Source organism: Neomonachus schauinslandi, chromosome 6 (genome assembly GCF_002201575.2).
Source record: "Neomonachus schauinslandi chromosome 6, ASM220157v2, whole genome shotgun sequence".
Taxonomy (NCBI): domain Eukaryota; kingdom Metazoa; phylum Chordata; class Mammalia; order Carnivora; family Phocidae; genus Neomonachus; species Neomonachus schauinslandi.
The window spans coordinates 27,060,241-27,080,893 of NC_058408.1; the positions used below are offsets into that span (position 1 = coordinate 27,060,241).

Genomic DNA, 20,653 nt, shown 5'->3' on the forward strand with positions numbered 1-20,653 from the left:
CTCACTCCCACTGCTTGTGTTCCCTCTCTCACTGTATCTGTCTCTGTCAAATAAATAAAATCTTTAAAAAAAAAAAAAGAAAGATCTTGCATTGGATTGTTAGGCTCAAATAGTGAAGCAGCCCAACAAAGAGAATTTCCCACGCAAGAGCTCACTGTTCCTTGTCTTACATGGGTTTCTGCCTCATTCACTCAACATAACAAACATTTATTAAGGACCTGCCACCTGCCAAGCACTGCTAGTTCCCAAGGATACGATTCTGACCAATACTGGTCTTAAACCTCCCCCCCCAAAGAACTTGGTCTAGAGTAAGATAGACAAATAATAAACAATTACAACACAGTGTACAGTGTGATTAATAGTATAGTAGAGATACAAGGTACAGATGGGAAGAGTTTGGAAAAGATTCAGAGTAGGAGAAAGAGAATAACATTTTTGAGTTAGCCGTGTAATAGGTGCTGTGCTAAATACTCATCTGTATAATTTAATCCTTATGATAATCCTGTGAGTCTATGATTAAGATTTTACCAAAGGTCATACAGTTGGTCAGTGGCTGGCAGAGCCAGAATGTGAACCTAGCAGTCTCAGTCCAAAGCCAAACTCAGAACTGGGCCTTGTCAATTGCTTGGATCTTTCAGTGGAGAATGGGAGGAAGGGCAATCCTGCAGAAGAATCCGCATTTGCAAAAGCCTGGAGGAATAAAAGAGATGTCCATATTTGGAGAACTAGGAGAAGTTCAGTGAGGCCCAAATGCCAGAGGGAAAGTAGAGCAAGATGAGTCCGGAGAGTAGGTGAGAACCAGCTGATAAAGGCCTTTGTAATGTCTCGGTAAAGAAACTTAAAACTCAATCCTATGGACAGTGAAATTTCTGAGGGTTTTGTACAGTGGGCAATTCATAATAGCTAACTTTGATGAAGCATTCACCATTTTCCGGGCATCACACTAAGAGCCTGCATAAATTATCTCATTTAATCCTGACAAAGATTCAGTGAAATAGCACGGTTTTTTTCCAAGATTTTATTTTTTTTAAAGTAATCTCTATACCCAACATGGGCTCGAACTCACAAACCAGAGATCAAGAGTCGAGTGCTCCACAACTGAGCCAGCCAGGCGCCCCTGAAATAACACTATTTTATTCCCATTTTTCAGATGAGATCATTCTCTTGACCAGTAACGTGCTCAAGATCATAGGCTGGCCAGGGTGGGAAACTTGGTTCTATGTGACTCCTGAGCCCATGCTTTTAACCAGCACCAAAAGAATTAATCCCATTGCCCTGAGGCGTCCATGTAAGATTATAACAAATTGCCTTCTCTCTCAGCATCTAGAATAGCACTAGCTCTGTACTATCCTTGGGAGAACTGAGAAAATTGTCAGTTCCTCGAAGTTTCTGTGTTCTGTGATTCAGCGGAGGGCTGCACCGCCCAATAGTCTCCCTGACATGCACTCCAGGGCCACCATTCTGGCTGCAGTGTGGGAGCAGGAAGCTGGAGCAGAGAGTTCTCTCAAGCAAGACTAGTTAGAAACAATCCCGCTGTTTCTGAAGAGAAATAACAGGAGTCAAAACTAAAGTCTAGCCCAGTGCCTTGCACATGGTAGGCACTTGAAGAAACATTCGTAGAGGGGCTCCTGGGTGACTCAAGTGGTTAATCGTCTGCCTTCAGCTGGGGTCATTGATCCCAGTGTCCTGGGATGGAACCTCGCTCCATAGGGCTCCTTGCTCCCAGGAGAAACCTGCTTCTCCCTCTGCCTGCCACTCCCCCTGATTGTGCTCTCTCTATCTCTCTCTCTCCCTCTGTCAAATAAATAAATAAAACCTTAAAAAAAAAGAAAGAAACATTCGTGGAGGGGAGAAAGGGACCATGAGATTGAAGAAGAAATTAAGTGTTTCGGAGATAAAACCACTGGCGTTGGTAACATATAAAGTGGAGAGAGTTTCCCAATTTAGAGGACAAGGTGCATGGTAGGGAATTCGACATTCCTTCGCTGGGTTCGGTCTAATTCCCAGAAATTCCTTCTCCATCACGCGCACCAGTTAGTGACTTTGGGGGTGTGGTCCTCCCCAAGTCTGGAGAGGCGGAGTTTACCATTGGAGCCGAGCCAGGGGGCGGGGCCTGCCGCGAGAAACCGGGCCTCGAGGGTGGTGCCTGCCGCGGAGGGGGCGGGACCGGGCCAGAGGGGGCGGGATCGGGCCAGAAGGGGCGGTACCCCGCGCTCGGGAGGCGTGGCCGAGGGGACCCGGCCTGTGATTGGGACTGCGGGAGGAATGCCTGGCAGTAGGGGGAGGGAGAGCCCGAGAGGAGGTGACGCGGCCGCGGAGGTGACGCCGTGTGGTCGCGCGCCCCTTCCGGCGCGGGGAGGGCGCTGAAGAACCGGGGCCGCTCGGCCACAGGCCGCCTCCAGCGCCGCGGGATGTAGCGCGGGGGACCGCGGCCCCCAGCAGAGCCCGCCCGCCGGCCGTAAGTTCCCCCCGGGCTCCCGCGGCGAGCGGGTGGGCGGGGATCGGCCGCAGCGCTAGGACCCCCGGGAGCCTCGGCCCAGGCCTGAGGCGGGGACAGCCCGTGGGGCTGACCCGCCCAGACACAGCGAGGGTCTCAAGACCCCCAGCCGGAGCCGGCAGCGCCTCGGGGCTGCTCCGCGGTCGGGGTTGTAAACATTTCCGGCCCCTCCCACTGCGCGCCGCCTCCGAGGCGGCCTCCACAACAATTTAAGGGCGGGTGGGCTGCTCGCCCTCGGTTTTTACCCCCGGGCTGCCAACCGCTTTGGTGAGTGCTGAGTCTTCCCAGCCCCGCCGGGGAGTTGAGACGTCGGGATCCCGGCCCGGGGATCGTATCGGGACGCGCCAGGCCAGAGCTAAGCCGGGTCCCCAGGCCGCTGCGCGAGGCAAGTGGGGAGTGGGGGGTGCGGGCCTGGGTCGCAGAAGCGCCTCTCTCAGCCTTTGGTGACGGGGCAGCCCCAGGGGGTCCTCGACGACGAGTCTTTGGCAGATCAAACCGCGACAGTGTGCCCACCTCGACTGGGGGGAGAAAGGGAGATTAGTGGACAATTTACCTTTATTTAAGGTAACCCTAAAAGCTGGAACGTGAGCAAAATCGAAATTGTTTGGGAGGAATATGGAATTTTATTCCCTTAGAAATCTCACATTGATGTATGCCATCTTATGTGTGAGATTTTTGATCTTCAAGTCTTTGGCTTTTAAGAAAATAAAACATATGCTTTCCCTCAGTTTCTAGTGCTTCTCAGGCTACGGGGAAACTGACGAGGCGAATTTCAGTTTCCACAATTTCAGGTGTCAGGAGCAATAAGAGGCCTACATACTACTTTACTAGGTTAACCATACTGTTTCCCCCAAGTATTTAGAAGACAGGCTAGAAAACACAGCAGGGAATATATAGGCTGCTGATATTAATTAAGTTAACATCATAATATCAAGTTCTTTTCTGAAGTAAAGTCGTAGTGGGGTTGTTCACTGCCTTTCTCTCTTGATGGGGTTAGGTCACCTGTTACAGGGCAACGGCTGTTGCTGATATTTTATAGTATCTACAGTACCAGGAATTTAGACTGGGCGGTGCTAAATAGATTGCAATGTCAGGCTAGCAGTTTCCAGCTTGCAGCCACTAAATTTATTACGGAGTAACTTCTGTGTTCCCATACAGTGGTTGTTGGTACTTGGGGAATCAATCTGAAAAACTGTGGTGTGTTACCTGTGAGGGTCCATCTTCCGGTAGACCTCCACAAAACCATACCTAATTGCAGAATAGAATGTGAGAGCCTTCTGTTCTCAATGGCCAAGAAATTACATGATTCCCAAGGGATTTAAAAAAAATAAATGACCACTTTGCCTGCAAGTAGGAAAGAATCACTAGGCTCACCAGTGCTAATGGATGAAGGATACCACCTTAAGTAGGCTTTTAGGCTATCTTCAGTTTCTTAAAGTCTGGCCTCATTTTATCTTATGGAAAAGTGGATTATTCACTGCCCTGAGAACTGTGTTCTTTCAAGCATGCCTTGGTCATACCAGGTACACTTCTGGAATGGCCACTACTTCCATTCTGTGTATCAAGATACTTCCTTAAGGTCTTCCACAAAACCTTTCCTAGTCATTCCAACTAAAATTGAGCTTTTCTTCTGAATTCCTCCAGCACTTAATGGCATTCAGCCTTGTAGTGATGTTAGTAGAAAAAGTTATTGCCTCCTCTAATTCTCCTTTGCTTTATCTGTGTAGGCACAATCAATAGGTATTGTCAGATGGATAATAGAATAGAAATTGTGTTTCTCTCTAGGCCAGTTAAGTTTGTTCTCTATTTCCCTAGGAAATTTCCGTTGACCCCTATAATATAAAGCCAAACTGAACTCTTTAGCACTCTTGCTGTAGGGGCGCCTGGGTGGCTCGGTTGGTTAAGCGGCTGCCTTTGGCTCAGGTCATGATCTCAAGGTCCTGGGATAGAGCCCCGGGGGGTGTCAGGCTGCCGGCTCAGCAGGGAGTCTGCTTCTCCCTCTGCCCGTCCCCCCTCGCCCCCGCTCCGTGCACTCTCTCTCAAATAAATAAATAAAATCTTAAAAAAGAAAAAAAAAAAAAAACTCTTGCTGTATTATCCTGTCCTATCTACGTGTGATTGCACTGGTGAACTAAACAGTCACGTTTAAACCCAGAAGCTTTATTAATTATGGTGTTGCTGTTGTTTTTTCTGGTACTGGTACTTATCAAAGTCATTACCATTTGTCCTTAACCTCCATTCGTCTCTAATATCGCCCACCAAACTTTGTTCCTCTCACTATGCTCAAAGTTAATTCCCCTTTCCTTCTCCGAAATGTTGGGGGCGTGATTAATGTTCATAAAGTTTATAACTATCTTCAGTGGAAACAATCCTGGAAAGTGCCCTGTAGGCACACCAGTTCCAACTGATTGGCTTTTAGGTATGCACCTAGATTGGGGCTTCCCATGTACGCAGTGTAAAATGACTGCTCTCCTGTATAAGTGTATTGACCATATATCTGAAAGCCAAATATTAAAAACAGGGACTGGCATGAACCTCCTTCATCAGCCTGTGTATTTTTTTTAATTTATTATTTTTATTTATTTATTTATTTATTTTGGTCATGGCATTTGGAAAGCTTATCAGTCTGTGGGATCAAAAAGTCTTCTGTTGGGATAGCTGGAGAAGAGCTACAAGGGAAGTTAGAGTGTGATTCTCCGCTTTAGACACTAAGTCGGTGACACCCAGCATCAAGTGAGAAAGCTTAGACCTCACTGCTGCAGTTTGGTAATTTTCAAACGTAGGTCTTTGCCTTGACTCACTTTTCCCCAGCAGGGCTGTGAAACTGCACGCCCGAACAGAGCATAGGTAGAGGAGAAGATGTCTGTGTTCTTTGACTTTACTGCCAACCTAACCGTGCTTTGGAATCAGAGTCAGGCAGACATAGAGCCTACCCATGCCTACCCACAGAATCTCTAAGGGTCCAGAAACTCCAGATTAAAAATTCACAGAAGAAGCTTTATACCTTTGACTCCAGGGAAGGAGTGTGCTTGGAAAACTTGGGAACTGGTTCTCAAAATAAATGTCTCCAGAAACTGTGAGGGAAGTAAACTCTCTGGCTAACTGGCCGGTGATTAAGAATCAGTTCTTTCCCAAGTGTGGCACAGGATTATCTTATTTATAGGAGCACAAACACCTCCCTGCCTCCACAGCGTTATTCTCTAATATCATAGGTTTATCCAGTTGGAAAGCTTAGTGGTAAAGATTTTTATTAGCTTGAATTGAAGAAATCCCATCAAAAATGCACTCAGTGGAGTTTGGCCCAGTTCTGATTTGTCATATTGGGTGTGGTGAGTTTGAGGGGAAATGTGTTTCCTCTTTAATACTAAGGATATAGAAAGCAGGCGGAAAGTTGAAGTATATTTGGCTCTTCTGAGTGCTCCCAGAATCGGTCTTAATACCATAGGGGTTTATGCTGGTTTTATATAATAAAGACAAAACCACTTGCTTGTAATAATTCCCAGTTGTTTGTGAATGGTCACCCTATAAGAAGTTATATTTCCAGGTCCTAGTATTATTTGCTCTTCTCTCTTGCCAGACCTCCGATCCCTATCTCTCCCTTTCCTGTCTCTGTGTTGCTACAGTTTAGAAGACCAAACTGGACAATGGACTTTGCTCACTATGATGACATGATCTCCATTGACCTCCATTGTATGTACTTGACATGATGCATGATGCCATATCTTGTATGATGAGTTGTAGCTGATGGCTGGTTTGTGAGTTAACTGGGATGTCTGTTAGGTTTAGTGACTCTGGGCCTAGAAGACAATGCTGAGGGGAGGTGTAGGAGCTAGTGATAAGAGGAGCTGGAGGGCATCAGAAGAATTAACAGAGTGATTTGGACTGAAAGGGGAAAGACATGTTGGCCAAGAGACAGAGATCATCCTAGAAGAGCACTAGACTGGAGGGCATAAAAACTTTGCAGTTCAAATGAGGAAATTAGGAAGAATACCAAGCTGGATACTGCATTTGATCTCTGACCCTAACTGTCCAACTTAAAGTTTATCTATATTATTCTCACTGCGTCTAGTAAAATAGTTACACAGCATTCGAAATAACTGAATTTAGTATGTGGCCATTCTCGGTTATTGTTCTCTCCCTCCGCTGCCCTCCTGAAACGTGAAATTACATCACTGACTTTGTACATATCACAAGTGACCTCATGCCATCTGATGATAGGCTCCTTTGAAGACACTTGTTCAGCTGTGTGTTTTGCACAGTACCTTAGAATGCCTTCGGGTGCTAGTGCTAAATATATTTGTTAAATATTCCGTGAATATATTGGCTTACTCTGGGGAAAAGGAGAAAGCCCCACAAGCACAAGAAAAAGTGCATAAACCCTTGGCTAGTGACAAGAAGCTAATAAGTCATATGCTTGCGGACTAGAATGCTGCTCCCTTCATTCATTTTGAAATATGGGTTCTGACCAGAATCAAGGGTACATATCACAGAACCTGAGTTTTGGGGGTTTTTTTTTGTTGTTGTTGTTGTTTTTGCCCCGGCAGCAGTGTTCTGAGCTAAGTGTATGCTCCCTATTCAGACTTGTCCAAAGTGCCCAAAGCTTTTTATTTTTCTTTTCTTTAGTATAGAGTATTTCTTAGTAAAGCTGTTTATTCAGGAGTACTTAACTCTAAGGAAATAATGTTTTGTGGTCAACCCATTGAAAAAGATTTCCCAGTGTTTCTTAAGGGGATTGTCTATTTCCTGAGGTTTTCAGGGGCCTCCAGTTTCCTGTTCTCCTTAGGCTCAATTGTTGGCTTTGGCTGTGGGCTGGCACCTGTCTTGTCAGAATCTTGCACATTTGAAGGAAGAAGAACTATCTATGTGTTGACACCATATAAAGATCTGCTGTGCAGTGAGTTACTGTTTGCTCTCTTGAACTAGATTTGCCTATTGCTTTCAGCTGTGCTGGTGAGTTGAACATAGCATGACTTTTGAAATTTAAGGACTGCCCTCATCCGACTACTTATATCCAATTATAATCCCTGAGAAGGAACTGTAATTAGTCTTGGATAAAAAGAGAACTGGAAAAGAAATCAAAGATGTTTGTGTAGTGAACAGCGGTGGGAGATAGAGTGTCTCTCTCATGAGCAGTCATGGTTACTGCCTATTATTAAAGGTTTGGGTTCCCTAAGCTTAAATTTCTTCTCTGGTAATGCAGCCCACTCCCTGTGCAGGTGCTGCTTGACCACTCTTTGCATTGCCCTGTGGTCATTGGGTTCACAGAGCCAGTGCATAAAAATGCTAGTATTCTGGTCGTTACTGTTGCTATGAGTAATAAACTCCTTTGTTGGGGCGGGGGGCTAGTAATATACAAGATGGTGAGCATCTTTGGACACTTTTCTCTCTTTTCAATATCATTTTCATCTCCCTGAGGCTTGATTGGAAGACCACTGCCTGAAGTCCAACTCAGGAAAACCTCAAGTATTAGAAGTTTTTCCTAGAAAACTGAGTTCTAGGTTTCTCAGGTTTTCCTTAAGGATTTGTGTACCTGTCTCTAGTTTCTGAAAAACTAATTTGAGTGGGGCTTAGATTATGAGCTATGGTGGTTGGGACAAGCTCTTACTGAGCTGGTTGTTTGGTATGTGTTTGGCAAAGGGCAAGGCTGGGGCTGCCTCCTTGTCTTCAACTTCCTGCTCCCAGGTAAGTTATTGCTTGCTTTAAGGAGAGATTATGATGAAAGCTTGTTACCCAAGTGTCGAACCCAGGCTATAATCCTACAGTAGAATTAGTAGACATTGCAGAGAAATTAACCATCTAGCTCACAACCAAGTTCCTTCTGCATATGAGGCACACTTGTCAGATCATTTGTAGAAAAAGCCCATCTGAGTTCAGTTGGCATTTAATTTATTTAAAGATTGGGTGGTCTTGAAATATAGTTGACCCTTGAACAACATGGAGGTTAGGGGCACTGACTCCCGCACAGTTGAAAATCCACGTGTAACTTCGGACTAACCAGAAGTTAAATACTAATAGCCTACTGTTGACCAGAAGTCTTACCAATAACATAAACAGTTGATTAACACATTATTTTGTATGTTACATGCATTACATACTATATTCTTGCAATAAAGTAAGCTAGAAAAAAGAAACCGTTACTAAGAAAATCATAAGGAAGAGAAAATATATTTACAGTACTGTACATATATGTCTTGCAGAAAATCTGCATATAGGTGAACCCTTGCAGTGCAAACCTGTCTTGTTAAAGGGTCAACTGTAATTACAGCCAGGGGTTGGCCTCCTATTTTTGCTCCCCATTCTCAGAGCCAAGCCTTTCTGGGGCAGAATAGCTTTGAGAATGGTAGGCTAGACTCTTCTCACTAAATGGGCTCCACACCTGTGGGAGGGGGTTGAGGGTGAGTAGCTGGTTTTCTGTGGTGACAATTTGGTATGATTACCACAGATCCTTTGAAGACAAGCAACCAGATGTTATATTTTCAACCTTATCTGTAAGATTAGTGAAGTTCTGAGTCAAGACTAACATTAAAGAGGGAGAACAAGGAATAGATTTTAATTTAGCAATTACCTAGCCTTTAGAATTGGAGGTAGGGTGTGAGTTGATTAGCTGTGTCTTATTCAGTGTTGACTCATGGAAATGAAACTGTAAGAGGAATCACTTGTCAATACCCTTCATGTTTGTGTTTGCTTTTAGTGTTTACCATCACAGGGAGATCTCTGCCCCCTGGGGCTGAGAGACCCCAACCTTTCCCCAAGCTGAAGCTGCAGGGTATTGAGGTACCAGCCAGATGTCTTCTCACAAAGGATCTGTGGTGGCACAGGGCAATGGGGCTCCTGCCAGTAACAGGGAAACGGACACGGTGGAGCTGGCTGAACTGGGACCCCTGCTAGAAGAGAAGGGCAAACGGGTAACTGCCAACCCAACCAAAGTAAGTTGTCTTCCCAGGAGTCACTGCCTTAATCAGAACCTCTCATTAGGCCTGTGTCAGTGTCCATTTTTTTAAGATCTCACCTCTCCCCAAAGGAGGGACCATAACACCCTGGGAATATCTCCATCCAGTCCTTATCATACTGTATTATATGTATCTTTATTTATTTGTATCCTTTTTCCACTGTAAGCTTTTGCAAGTTCACTCATCTTTATAACCCCAGGACTTAACACAAGGCCTGAAGTCCAGTAAGTAATTAGTAAATGCCTGTGAATGAAGGAAGCATCAGTTAGGATTAGGTTTGGCTCCCTATAACAAACAAAAATCCCTATAGTTTTGACAAGACAGAAGACAGTGTGTCTCATGTAGAAGAATTCTAGAAGTAACCCATCCCAGGCTGATAACAGGGCTCCACGACTGTCAGGCCTCTGTCTTGATCCTCCATCACACCCCCTTACCAGCCACCAGAAAATGAGGAAGGGGAAAGAGGAGAAGGGCCCACCCTTCCTGGAAGTATCTCGCAACACTTCCATTTACATCCCATAGGCCAGAATTTAGTTACATAGTTATATTCGGCTGCAGTGGAATGTAGGCAGTGTCATCTCTTCATTGGGCCTGAGTAAAATTACAGTAACATTCCCACCCTGAATAAAACCAAGGGCTTTGTTACTGAGGAAGAGAGAGAGAGAATGGACATGGGGGTAGGCAAGCAGGAATCTGTACCACACAATTTAAGAGGAACCATTCGTTTCCCAGGGACCATCAACAGGAGAGCGAAAGAGGAGCTGAACCACCCAGCTATCCATCTCCATGGTTTAGAGCCTTGGGACTGAGAGAAAAGTCTCTCTCCTTGATAGGGAAGTGCTCTCCCGTGTGCACACTTTGTGTCAAAGCTCCTTGGGGGTCAGGACTCTGTCCTGTCCTGTAGAAAGCTGCTGCTTTCTACAGAACCAGTTTGGAGGCCCTGAGACTCTTGGGAGCTGCAAGGAATACAAAGTTTCAGTCATGATATAATCCCCAGAGTCAGTGAACAGGGAACCATGAACAGATTTAAATTGTTAAGGGAATCTCTGAGACTCTGTCTCTTCCATTGTTTTGAGGATTTAGTGGTCTAGAACAGAGAGATATTTGGGAAATTGGGGACAGTTGAGAACCACTGTCCGATAGGTAAGGAGGGGCCATCCAAACTTAGAGAACATTTAGAACTGGTGTGGCAGTCCTGTATCCCTTTCGCGTCAGCCCCCACCAGTCTGCCTCCTGTGTGCTGAATTGAGCTCTCACTCCAGCATTTGCAAAGTATTAATCAAGCTTGAGCTACAGTGTTACGAACTCATTAACTATCATGCCTTTGGAGAAAAAGCCACAAGGTCCTATGGGTAGGAGAGAGGTCAGGCAGGAAGTGTTGAGTTCAGGTTTCTTTGGATCTTTCTGATCTGGACTAGCACAGTGTATGAGATGGCTCTTAGGATTGGTTTTTGTGTATTTTTTGTCCCTGTAGGCTGAAGAAGAGCAAGCATGCCCAGTGCCCCAGGAAGAGGAGGAGGAGGTGCGGGTACTGACACTTCCCCTGCAGGCCCACCATGCCATGGAAAAGATGGAGGAGTTTGTGTACAAGGTACAGCCCAGTAGCTTCTGTCCTGGATGAAGGGCAGCAAACACGCATTGGATTGAAGAACTTTTGCTCCTGCCTGTGGGTTTGTTTTTGCTCAAGATGAAGTAAATCAAGGGGAAGGCTAGCTACATTTTTACTACCTACCGTGTTAGGCAGTACTCACAATATATTCTAAAACAGAAGTTCTTAGCTTTTTTTGCTATGGATCCCTTTGGCAGTCGTTAGAATTTTTTAATTTTTAAAGTTCCGAAATTTTAATGTGGGCTCCTTTTATGAACACACTGGATATGCGTTAATGACAAGTGATAATGTATTTTATTAAAATTTATCATTTCTAAGCGGTGAAGCGTAACAATATTTTGATATCTGCAAAACTAGTGTATGAAAATATCTTGGATTTCTATGGGTGACAGTGGCACATTCCAGCACTACTGTGCTTTGGTGCTCACATTTATAATTGAGGGAAGTGTTAGATTTCAGGTAGAGGTGAGCAAAAATGAAAGATCATTTTTTTCCCATCCAGATTTCCATCCCTCCCTGGATTCTATCCATTGTCCGTGTGTCCTGGGTTAAGAACCCCTGCTCTAAAAAGACATAGTCCCAACCTAGGAAGGACTTGGAATCTACCAGGGGGAAAGGACTGAGCAGGGGTCAACCAGAATCTCCTGGATTAGAGGGGCAAAGGAACGATAAAATGTATGTTTTCAAAACCATTATATATAGTTTCTGTTTCTTTGTTTTCATTCACTATTTTTACTTAATTGTGAAATTTCAAGTAGCTTAAAGAAGGTCCTGCCATTTTTTTTTTCAAGATTGAGATACATTTATCTAAAGCATATCCAGATAAACTAACATGACGCAAGAACAAAGGCATTAGCAAAAATTGGTCAAGATATACAGTACTGTGATGGCCTCGTTCATACTGTGCCTTGGACATCTGTAGGTCCAGGCTGGTTCCCTATTACCTACCACCGAAGCCTGGTTGACATTCTCCTAGACTGGCTGTCCTTCAATCCTTGTCCTTGGGGAAACTAGCATTCTTTAGGGCCCTTCTTACAGTGTATATATTCCAGGTCTGGGAGGGACGCTGGAGGGTCATCCCATATGACGTACTCCCTGACTGGCTGAAGGACAATGACTACTTGCTACATGGCCATAGACCACCTATGCCCTCCTTCCGGGCTTGCTTCAAGAGCATTTTCCGCATCCATACAGAAACTGGCAACATCTGGACCCATCTGCTTGGTGAGTGATTTGGGTGGGGAAGAAATCCAGTGTTTTTGTCTTCTTAAATGCCAAGGGAGGGATTATATAGCCTTTGTCCATGGGAAGGAAAAGAACAAAGTTGTTCTGACTGATTGATTGACCCTTGATCACTGATCTTTGAGACTAGAGGAGGAAGGCCTAGAACCAGGAGAAGAACAATAGCCAAACTGGAAAGAGCCAAGATGTCCATCGACAGATGAATGGATAAAGAAGATGTGGTATATATATACAATGGAATATTATGCAGCCATCAAAAGGAATGAGATCTTGCCATTTGCAACGATGTGGATGGAACTGGAGGGTATTATGTTGAGCGAAATAAGTCAAACAGAGAAAGACATGTATCATATGATCTCACTGATATGAGGAATTCTTAATCGCAGGAAACAAACTGAGGGTTGCTGGAGTGGGGGGTGGGGTGGGAGGGATGGGGTGACTGGGTGATAGACACTGGGGAGGGTATGTGCTCTGGTAAGCGCTGTGAATTGTGCAATACTGTTGAATCTCAGATCTGTACCTCTGAAACAAATAATGCAATATATGTTAAGAAAAAAAAAAAAGAAGAAGAAGAAGGTAGCAGGAGGGGAAGAATGAAGCGGGGGAAATCGGAGGGGTAGACGAACCATGAGAGACGATGGACTCTGAAAAACAAACTGAGGGTTCTAGAGGGGAGGGGGGTGGGAGGATGGGTTAGCCTGGTGGTGGGTATTGAGGAGGGCACATTCTGCATGGAGCACTGGGTGTTATGCACAAACAATGAATCATGAACACTACATCTAAAACTAATGATGTAATGTATGGGGATTAACATAAGAATAAAAAAAGAACCAGGAGAAGAAACTGGAACCCTGGCAGAACTGTCCTCAGTGGAGGCAGTTGCTTCTATTTCATGAATTCCCACTGTCCAAACAAAATGCCAGCATTTCAAAAAGTGCTCTTTTAGTCTGAGTTTCTATGACTGGTGCCATTTTCTCCTGAAATTTTAGACTGCAGTTCCCACAGCTGAACCCCGTTTTTTAGTGCTGATTTAACACCATCAACTATCAAAGTGCATGTACTGTCCTTTTCCTTAGGCTTTTTGTTTTCTTTTCCCTCCTATAGGTTTTGTGCTGTTTCTCTTTTTGGGAATCTTGACCATGCTCAGACCAAATATGTACTTCATGGCCCCTCTACAGGAGAAGGTGGTTTTTGGGATGTTCTTTTTGGGTGCAGTGCTCTGCCTCAGCTTCTCCTGGCTCTTTCACACCGTCTATTGTCATTCAGAGAAAGTCTCTCGGACTTTTTCCAAGTGAGTTGAAAGAACATCAGTACGGAAAGACCGCACACTACTGTCACATCTTGTGATTTGAGGGCTGACTGGGTACTGGAAACTCCAATAATTCCTAAAGTTTCCCTGATGTCCTAGAGGAAGGGCTTTCTATTTTGTGGGTATAATAGGGCGGTGAAGTTCTTCTCTTAAATCCTTCATGAGAAAATGCACTGCAGCCTCCTCAACAGATGGATTTTACCTGTATGGTACTAACCTGTGCGAAATTTGGGGTACTGGTGGGCTGCAAGTACCCAGTACTATCTGACCTTCCTGTTGGCCGGAGCCACAGCAGGGCGTGGTAAAGTATGCCTGCTTCGTTCTGCTAATGCTCCTACCCACCCGTCTAGTTAAGCTTATCTTCGCTGCCCATGCACTGCTGGAGGCCCCAGATGTCCATCATCTAATGCTTTTCAGATTCCCCAACTCTGTGCCTGGAGTTCTGTTTATTTGCTTATTGTTGTTGTTGGTTTGGGTGGTAGTGGCGGCGCGGGTTATTTTGTTTTTCCCATAGTACCAGGAATACATTTTTATCATTAAAAAAGTCAACTAAATCAGAACAGTACCTCTTAAGAATACTCCCAATTCAGGGGTTTTGTTTTGGGAACTCAAGTTACCAGAACTGAAGAACATTCAGAGCCCTTCATGAATGGGAAGCTGGGAATTAGCTGGATAGTGACAGAACTCCTAAGCTGAAGTTTCCACTAGGGGGAGATTTGGCTGCCCACAACTAAGGGAAGGGATGAAGTCCTGTGATCCGGGATTCTTTTTTTTTTTTTTTAAGATTTTATTTATTTGCGAGAGAGAGAATGAGAGACAGAGAGCATGAGAGGGAGGAGGGTCAGAGGGAGAAGCAGACTCCCTGCCCAGCAGGGAGCCCGATGCGGGACTCGATCCCGGGACTCCGGGATAATGACCTGAGCCAAAGGCAGTCGCCTAACCAACTGAGCCACCCAGGCGCCCCGTGATCCGGGATTCTTAAGAAACTTTTCCACTGTGGGGCGCCTGGGTGGCTCAGTTGGTTAAGCAACTGCCTTCGGCTCGGGTCATGATCCTGGAGTCCCGGGATCGAGTCCCGCATCGGGCTCCCTGCTGGGCAGGGAGTCTGCTTCTACCTCTGACCCTCCTCCCTCTCATGCTCTCTGTCTCTCATTCTCTCTCTCAGATAAATAAATAAAAAATCTTAAAAAAAAAAAAAAAAGAAAGAAACTTTTCCACTGCAAGATGAACCATGAGAGACGATGGACTCTGAGAAACAAACTGAGGGTTCTAGAGGGGAGGGGGGTGGGAGGATGGGTTAGCCTGGTGATGGGTATTAAAGAGGGCACGTTCTGCATGGAGCACTGGGTGTTATACGCAAATAATGGATCATGGAACAATACATCAAAAACTAATGATGTAATGTATGGTGATTAACATAACATAATAATAAAAAAAATTAAATAAAAGAGAGGGAAAAAAAAAGAAACTCTTCTACTGCAAAATAGATGTGCTTGACTTAGGGGGTTTTTGATCCAGGATGTAGGATAAATTGTATGGGAAATGAGGGGAGGCTGGGTGGAGATGTTCAAAGCTGGGAGCAGGTGAACTGAAAGAACAAGTTCAACAAGCCATAGGATTTCTTCATTTCTCCCACTGATTCATTTCATTTTTATGGCTCTTTTTTAGACTGGATTATTCAGGGATTGCTCTACTGATTATGGGGAGCTTTGTCCCCTGGCTCTATTACTCCTTCTACTGCTCCCCACAGCCACGGCTCATCTACCTCTCCATCGTCTGCGTCCTGGGCATTTCTGCCATCATTGTGGCACAGTGGGACCGGTTTGCCACTCCTAAGCACCGGCAGACAAGAGCAGGTGGGTAGGAAGACATAGTGTAAACTTCATACATATTTGGGCCTTGAGCCTAATAGGCTCAACCCTGGGCCCTAAGGTTTGCAGTTGGGGGACCCCATCCAAACCTTGATTCGTGTTTAGAACTTGGAAAGCACCATGAATTTTCAAAGTTCACTTCTCCCCAATGTTTCATAGTATTTCAGTGGCGTGCTAGCAGGACAGATAACTACCAAGCTGGTCAATTTGCTGCAAGTATAGAAATGACTGCTCTTAAATTTGGTTTGAGAAAGTTAAAAAATATACAGAGCACCATCATTTTAGTGACTGGTCCTAGGCACTCAAACCAAGGGGTTCAAATTAAAACACCTGGAGTTATTTTTCCTAAGGGAATGGAAGGCTTGGTTTGGTGAATAAAAAAACAAACACCTTGAGCATAAACACTGGTCACAACTACTGTAGCAGCTACAAAAGCATAAACATCCTTGTGTTGTCTCATCTGGACTCTCCTTTTAAGCTTTATTTTTGCAGCAACACATTAGTTACCACTAGTTTTCAGGCCCTTTGGACTTACTATGTGCTGTGTCTTAAACCTTCAGTTAAAAGAATTAAATATTCGTCAAGCACCAACCGTGTGCCAAGCGTTGTGCTTTAACAAGGGCATCTACAAAAATGCAGATCAGGGGCGCCTGGGTGGCTCAGTCGTTAAGCGTCTGCCTTCGGCTCAGGTCGTGATCCCAGGATCCTGGGATCAAGCCCCGCATCGGGCTCCCTGTTCAGCGGGGAGTCTGCTTCTCCCACTCACTCCCCCTGCTTATGTTCCCTCTCTTGCTGTGTCTCTCTCTGTCAAATAAATAAAATCTTTAAAAAAAAGAAATGCAGAAGATAGGCCCTGCCCTCCAGTTATGTGTAGTGTAGTGATGTTGAGACAAATACCCATTCTTCCCTTCCTCTTACCTTGTGTGTCCCTGCAGCCTTGACAGCTTCTGATCTGGGTATGTCTGTCTACTCAGGAGGTCAGAGTCCTGATACTTAAGTCTTTTATGATCTTAATGGAAAACCTGCCCAACTCCTCTCTGACTTGGAAGCCACCCACCTGAAGCCTTGCCGTTGAGGTTCTGTATCCCAGTCAGCTGTGAGAGGGTTTTGCAGAGCCTTTTGGCCAAGGCTTCACATTTCTTAACAAATAATAAAGAATGTCAGATGTTTGTTCTTGGTGCTCCTTAAAAGGTAACAGCACTGACACAGCCTTCTTCCCATTCTGGATGTTGAAGAAATGTCTGCTGACTGTTAGCCGTCTTGTGGTTCATTTCCTAAACATGTCCTCTTCACCAGAAAATAGCTAATTGTCACAATAAACATCTGAATTCTGGAGTAAGACAGCGGTGCCTGCCGTGTGGTAGCTGGTTCCTTGCTTGACGATCTTATGTCTGCTTTGTTCAGGAGTGTTCCTGGGACTTGGCTTGAGTGGTGTTGTGCCCACCATGCACTTTACTATCGCTGAGGGCTTTGTCAAGGCCACCACAGTGGGCCAGATGGGCTGGTTCTTCCTCATGGCTGTGATGTACATCACCGGAGCTGGCCTTTATGCTGCTCGAATTCCTGAGCGCTTCTTTCCTGGGAAATTTGACATATGGGTAAGAAATGACTCTCCCAGCGGGGCCTTTGATGGTGAGTGACCAGCCAAAGTTAAAGGTCTAAGTACAACGCCTTGTAGAGACATAGGGATCATGTAGTGTTTCGGGGTACCTGTATGTACATAAGGAGAAATGGCAGGGGGATAACCGGTATTAACATCTTGGTGTATCTCTGACAAGATTGATAAAAAAGTTTCTACAACAAGTACATCATTTTTATGGTGTAAAAAAAATCTTAAGGCGAAACTAGAAGAAGCAAATGCTTGCTACTTACTTCTAATCTCTCCTTGCCGCTGTCCTAAAGGCCCGTCTCCTGTCATTCCTACAGTTCCAGTCTCATCAGATTTTCCATGTCCTGGTGGTGGCTGCAGCCTTCGTCCACTTCTACGGGGTCTCCAACCTTCAAGAATTCCGTTACGGCCTAGAGGGTGGCTGTACTGATGACTCCCTTCTGTGAGCCTTCCCACCTGAGCGGTGGTGGAGGAACTTCCCAAGTGCTTTTAAAAATAACTTCTTTGTTGACGTGAGAGGAAGAGTCTGAGTTGTCTGTTTCTAGAAGAAACCTCTTAGAGAATTCAGTACCAACCAAGCTTCAGCCCACTTTCACATCCATTGGGCAATAAGCTTTCCATTTCCCTAGCTGAGGAGGGCAGGGATGGCCCCGTCTAGCCATGCTCCTCCTCAGCAGCCCCCCTCGATGGCAAGGCAACTACCGTCCCCTCACAGAGACAGTACTTCGAAGCTCATGTTGAGATTTGACCCCTCCTCCAACCATTTTGGGGAAAAAATGATGGACTGGGACTCTTCAGAAATTCTGTTTCTGGAAGAAAATATCCCTCCCCTTACCCCCATCCTTACTTTGTAACCTGGCTTATAACAGGCCATCCATTTTTGTAGCACACTTTTCAAAAACAGTTAGAACCTGGTCCCATCTTTCTTGGGCCTGGATCTGCTTTTACAGCAGGAAGAACAAAGCCACCAACTTTTACATAGCCCGGCTAATCATGGAAGTGTGTCCAGGCTTCAAGTAACTTGACTTTTAATTTTTTTTTTTTTTCTTGGCAGAGTAATGTAAAATTAAAATGGGGAAAGATATTTAATATTTAATACTAAGCTTTAAAAAGAAACCTGCTATCATTGCTATGTATCTTGATGCAAAGACTATGATGATAATAAAAGAAAGTACAGAAGACACTTGGCATTGAAGGATTTAACGTGTGGTCTCAACTATTTGTACACAACTCCAAAGGATTAAAACCAGTAACATAGTTTTAGATTCTGCTGAGATACAAATTTGAATCACAGTCATTGACAGGCTAGCATATGCAGGCCAGTGAATGAGCCTAATTGAATTCCTAGCATCTGCTCCTCGATACAGCTTTATTTTTCTCTACTTATCACACAGACATTGGACTAGAGAGTTTGGTTTGCCATAGTAGTGTTAAATAGAAGATTCTCGAAGGTGTTGGGAATATATCCCTGTGATCAAAGCTCTACTACATATTACTTTAGAGTTTAGTTCTTTTAAAGCTGCCTTGCTTAAGGTTGTCTCATCAAGAGATTATTCCATGCTTTTCTGGGCCTTTGCGAATTGTGCTCAACCTGACGTGTTGTGTTCATTAGATAGCACATGGTCTGCAGTAATCACTAACTGTAGGCAGTTAGACAGCAATCTTCTTGAGTTACAAAGTTGGGTTCACTTCAAAGTTCAAGTTTGTACAATTGGGAGAATTCTTTTAAAAAAGAACCCAATTAGACCAACACACAGCAAAAGTTTCTCAACCTCAAGTAGTAATCACGGAAATGTAAATTAAAACCAAAGTGATAAACCATTTCAGTCCTACCAGGTTGGCACAAATTAAAGGTTGTATTGGGTGTTGGTATAGATGTGGAACGGACCAGATGCCGCGGTGAGAGTGCACATTGGTAGGACGACTTCGTGTGGACGTGCATAGAGCATTACACACAATATTCAAACATTTTATGAAACAACGCTCTACAATATGAAATGTATCTGATGTCTATCCTGGAGATTTTTTTTTTTTTTAAGATTTTATTTATTTGAGAGAATCAGAGAGAGTACAAGAGGGGGGGAGGGTCAGAGGGAGAAGCAGACTCCCCACTGAGCAGGGAGCCCGATGCGGGACTCGATCCCGGGACTCCAGGATCATGACCTGAGCCTAAGGCAGTCGCTTAACCAAATGAGCCACCCAGGCGCCCCCCACCTTTTTTTTTAAGATTTTATTTGACAGAGACACAGTGAGGGAACACAAGCAGGGGGAGTGGCGGAGGGAGAAGCAGGCTCCCCACTGAGCAGGGAGCCTGACATGGGAGTTGATCCCAGGACCCTGGGACCATGACCTGAGCCTAAGGCAGACACTTAACGACTGAGCCACCCAGGTGCCCTGGATCACTTCATTTTTTAAAAATGCTCCTGGGGCGCCTGGGTGGCTCAGTTGGTTAAGCGTCTGACTTCCAGCTCCAGTCATGATCTCGGGGTGCTGGGATTGAGCCCCAAGTCGGACTCCGTGCTCAGCAGGGAGTCTGCTTGTCCCTCTGCCCCTCCCCCTGCTCATGCTCTCTCAAGTAAATAAAGTCTTTAATAAATAAATAAAAATAAAAATGCTCCGGGCGCCTGGGTGGCTCAGTTGGTTAAGCGACTGCCTTCGGCTCAGGTCATGATCCTGGAGTCCCTGGATCGAGTCCCGCATCGGGCTCCCTGCTCGGCAGGGAGTCTGCTTCTCCCTCTCCCACTCCCCGTTTGTGTTCCCTCTCTCGCTGTGTCTTTCTCTGTCAAATAAATAAATAAAATCTTTAAAAAAATAAAAAATAAATTAAAAAAAATAAAAATGCTCCTTCTGACCCACTAAATTGTTCATAAGTCTAAATGGGTCACAACTCACACTTTGAAAAGCACTACCCTTGAGAAACTTAGCTTATACCAAAAGACTGCAGCTGTGTATGGTAGCAACATACTGCAAGCCAAATGTCCAAAACTGTTGAATGGAAAATTAAGTCTTGGTTTACTCATATAATGAAACATTATTTAGCAGTGAAAATTAATTACAGTGACAAGCAACATGGCTGAATCTCAAAATTAGGGAAGGAAAAAAAGATTGGGGGAAGGAGGGAAGCAACTCAGAGTAAAACTGGTATGACTGCATTTATGTAAAGCTACTAATTTGCAAAACTAATGATAGTTTAGGGATACAGACATGGTAAAACCTTTAAAAAAGAAATACTAACTCAGGGGGCACCTGGGTGGCTCAGTCGGTTAAGCGGCTGCCTTCGGCTCAGGTCATGATCCCAGGGTCCTGGGATCGAGCCCCACGTCCGGCTCCCTGCTCAGTGGAGAGCCTGCTTCTCCCTCTCTCTGCCTGCCTCTCTGCTTACTTGTGCTTTCTCTCTCTGTGTCAAATAAATAAATAAAATCTTAAAAGAAATACTAACTCAGAAAAACGGTTACCTCCGAAGGAGGAAGAAGAGGATTAGAATAGGGACCCATAGAACGTTTCAAAAGTAAAGCTTACATTCTTTTTAACTAGGCAGTGAGTATCTGGGTGTTCCTTATACCATA

General features: G+C 44.8%; 1 protein-coding gene across 1 annotated transcript; it reads left to right on the forward strand.

The window, feature by feature from the left end:
• The first annotated feature begins 2,296 nt into the window (after positions 1 to 2,296).
• Positions 2,297 to 18,287, forward strand: ADIPOR1 (adiponectin receptor 1). The gene is made up of 8 exons (XM_044916337.1): positions 2,297 to 2,458; positions 9,189 to 9,423; positions 10,922 to 11,038; positions 12,109 to 12,280; positions 13,403 to 13,589; positions 15,276 to 15,463; positions 16,883 to 17,076; positions 17,405 to 18,287. The coding sequence occupies exons 2-8, from the start codon at positions 9,283 to 9,285 to the stop codon at positions 17,531 to 17,533; spliced, it is 1,128 nt and encodes a 375-aa protein (XP_044772272.1). The 5' UTR covers positions 2,297 to 2,458; positions 9,189 to 9,282; the 3' UTR covers positions 17,534 to 18,287.
• The last annotated feature ends 2,366 nt before the right edge of the window (positions 18,288 to 20,653 follow it).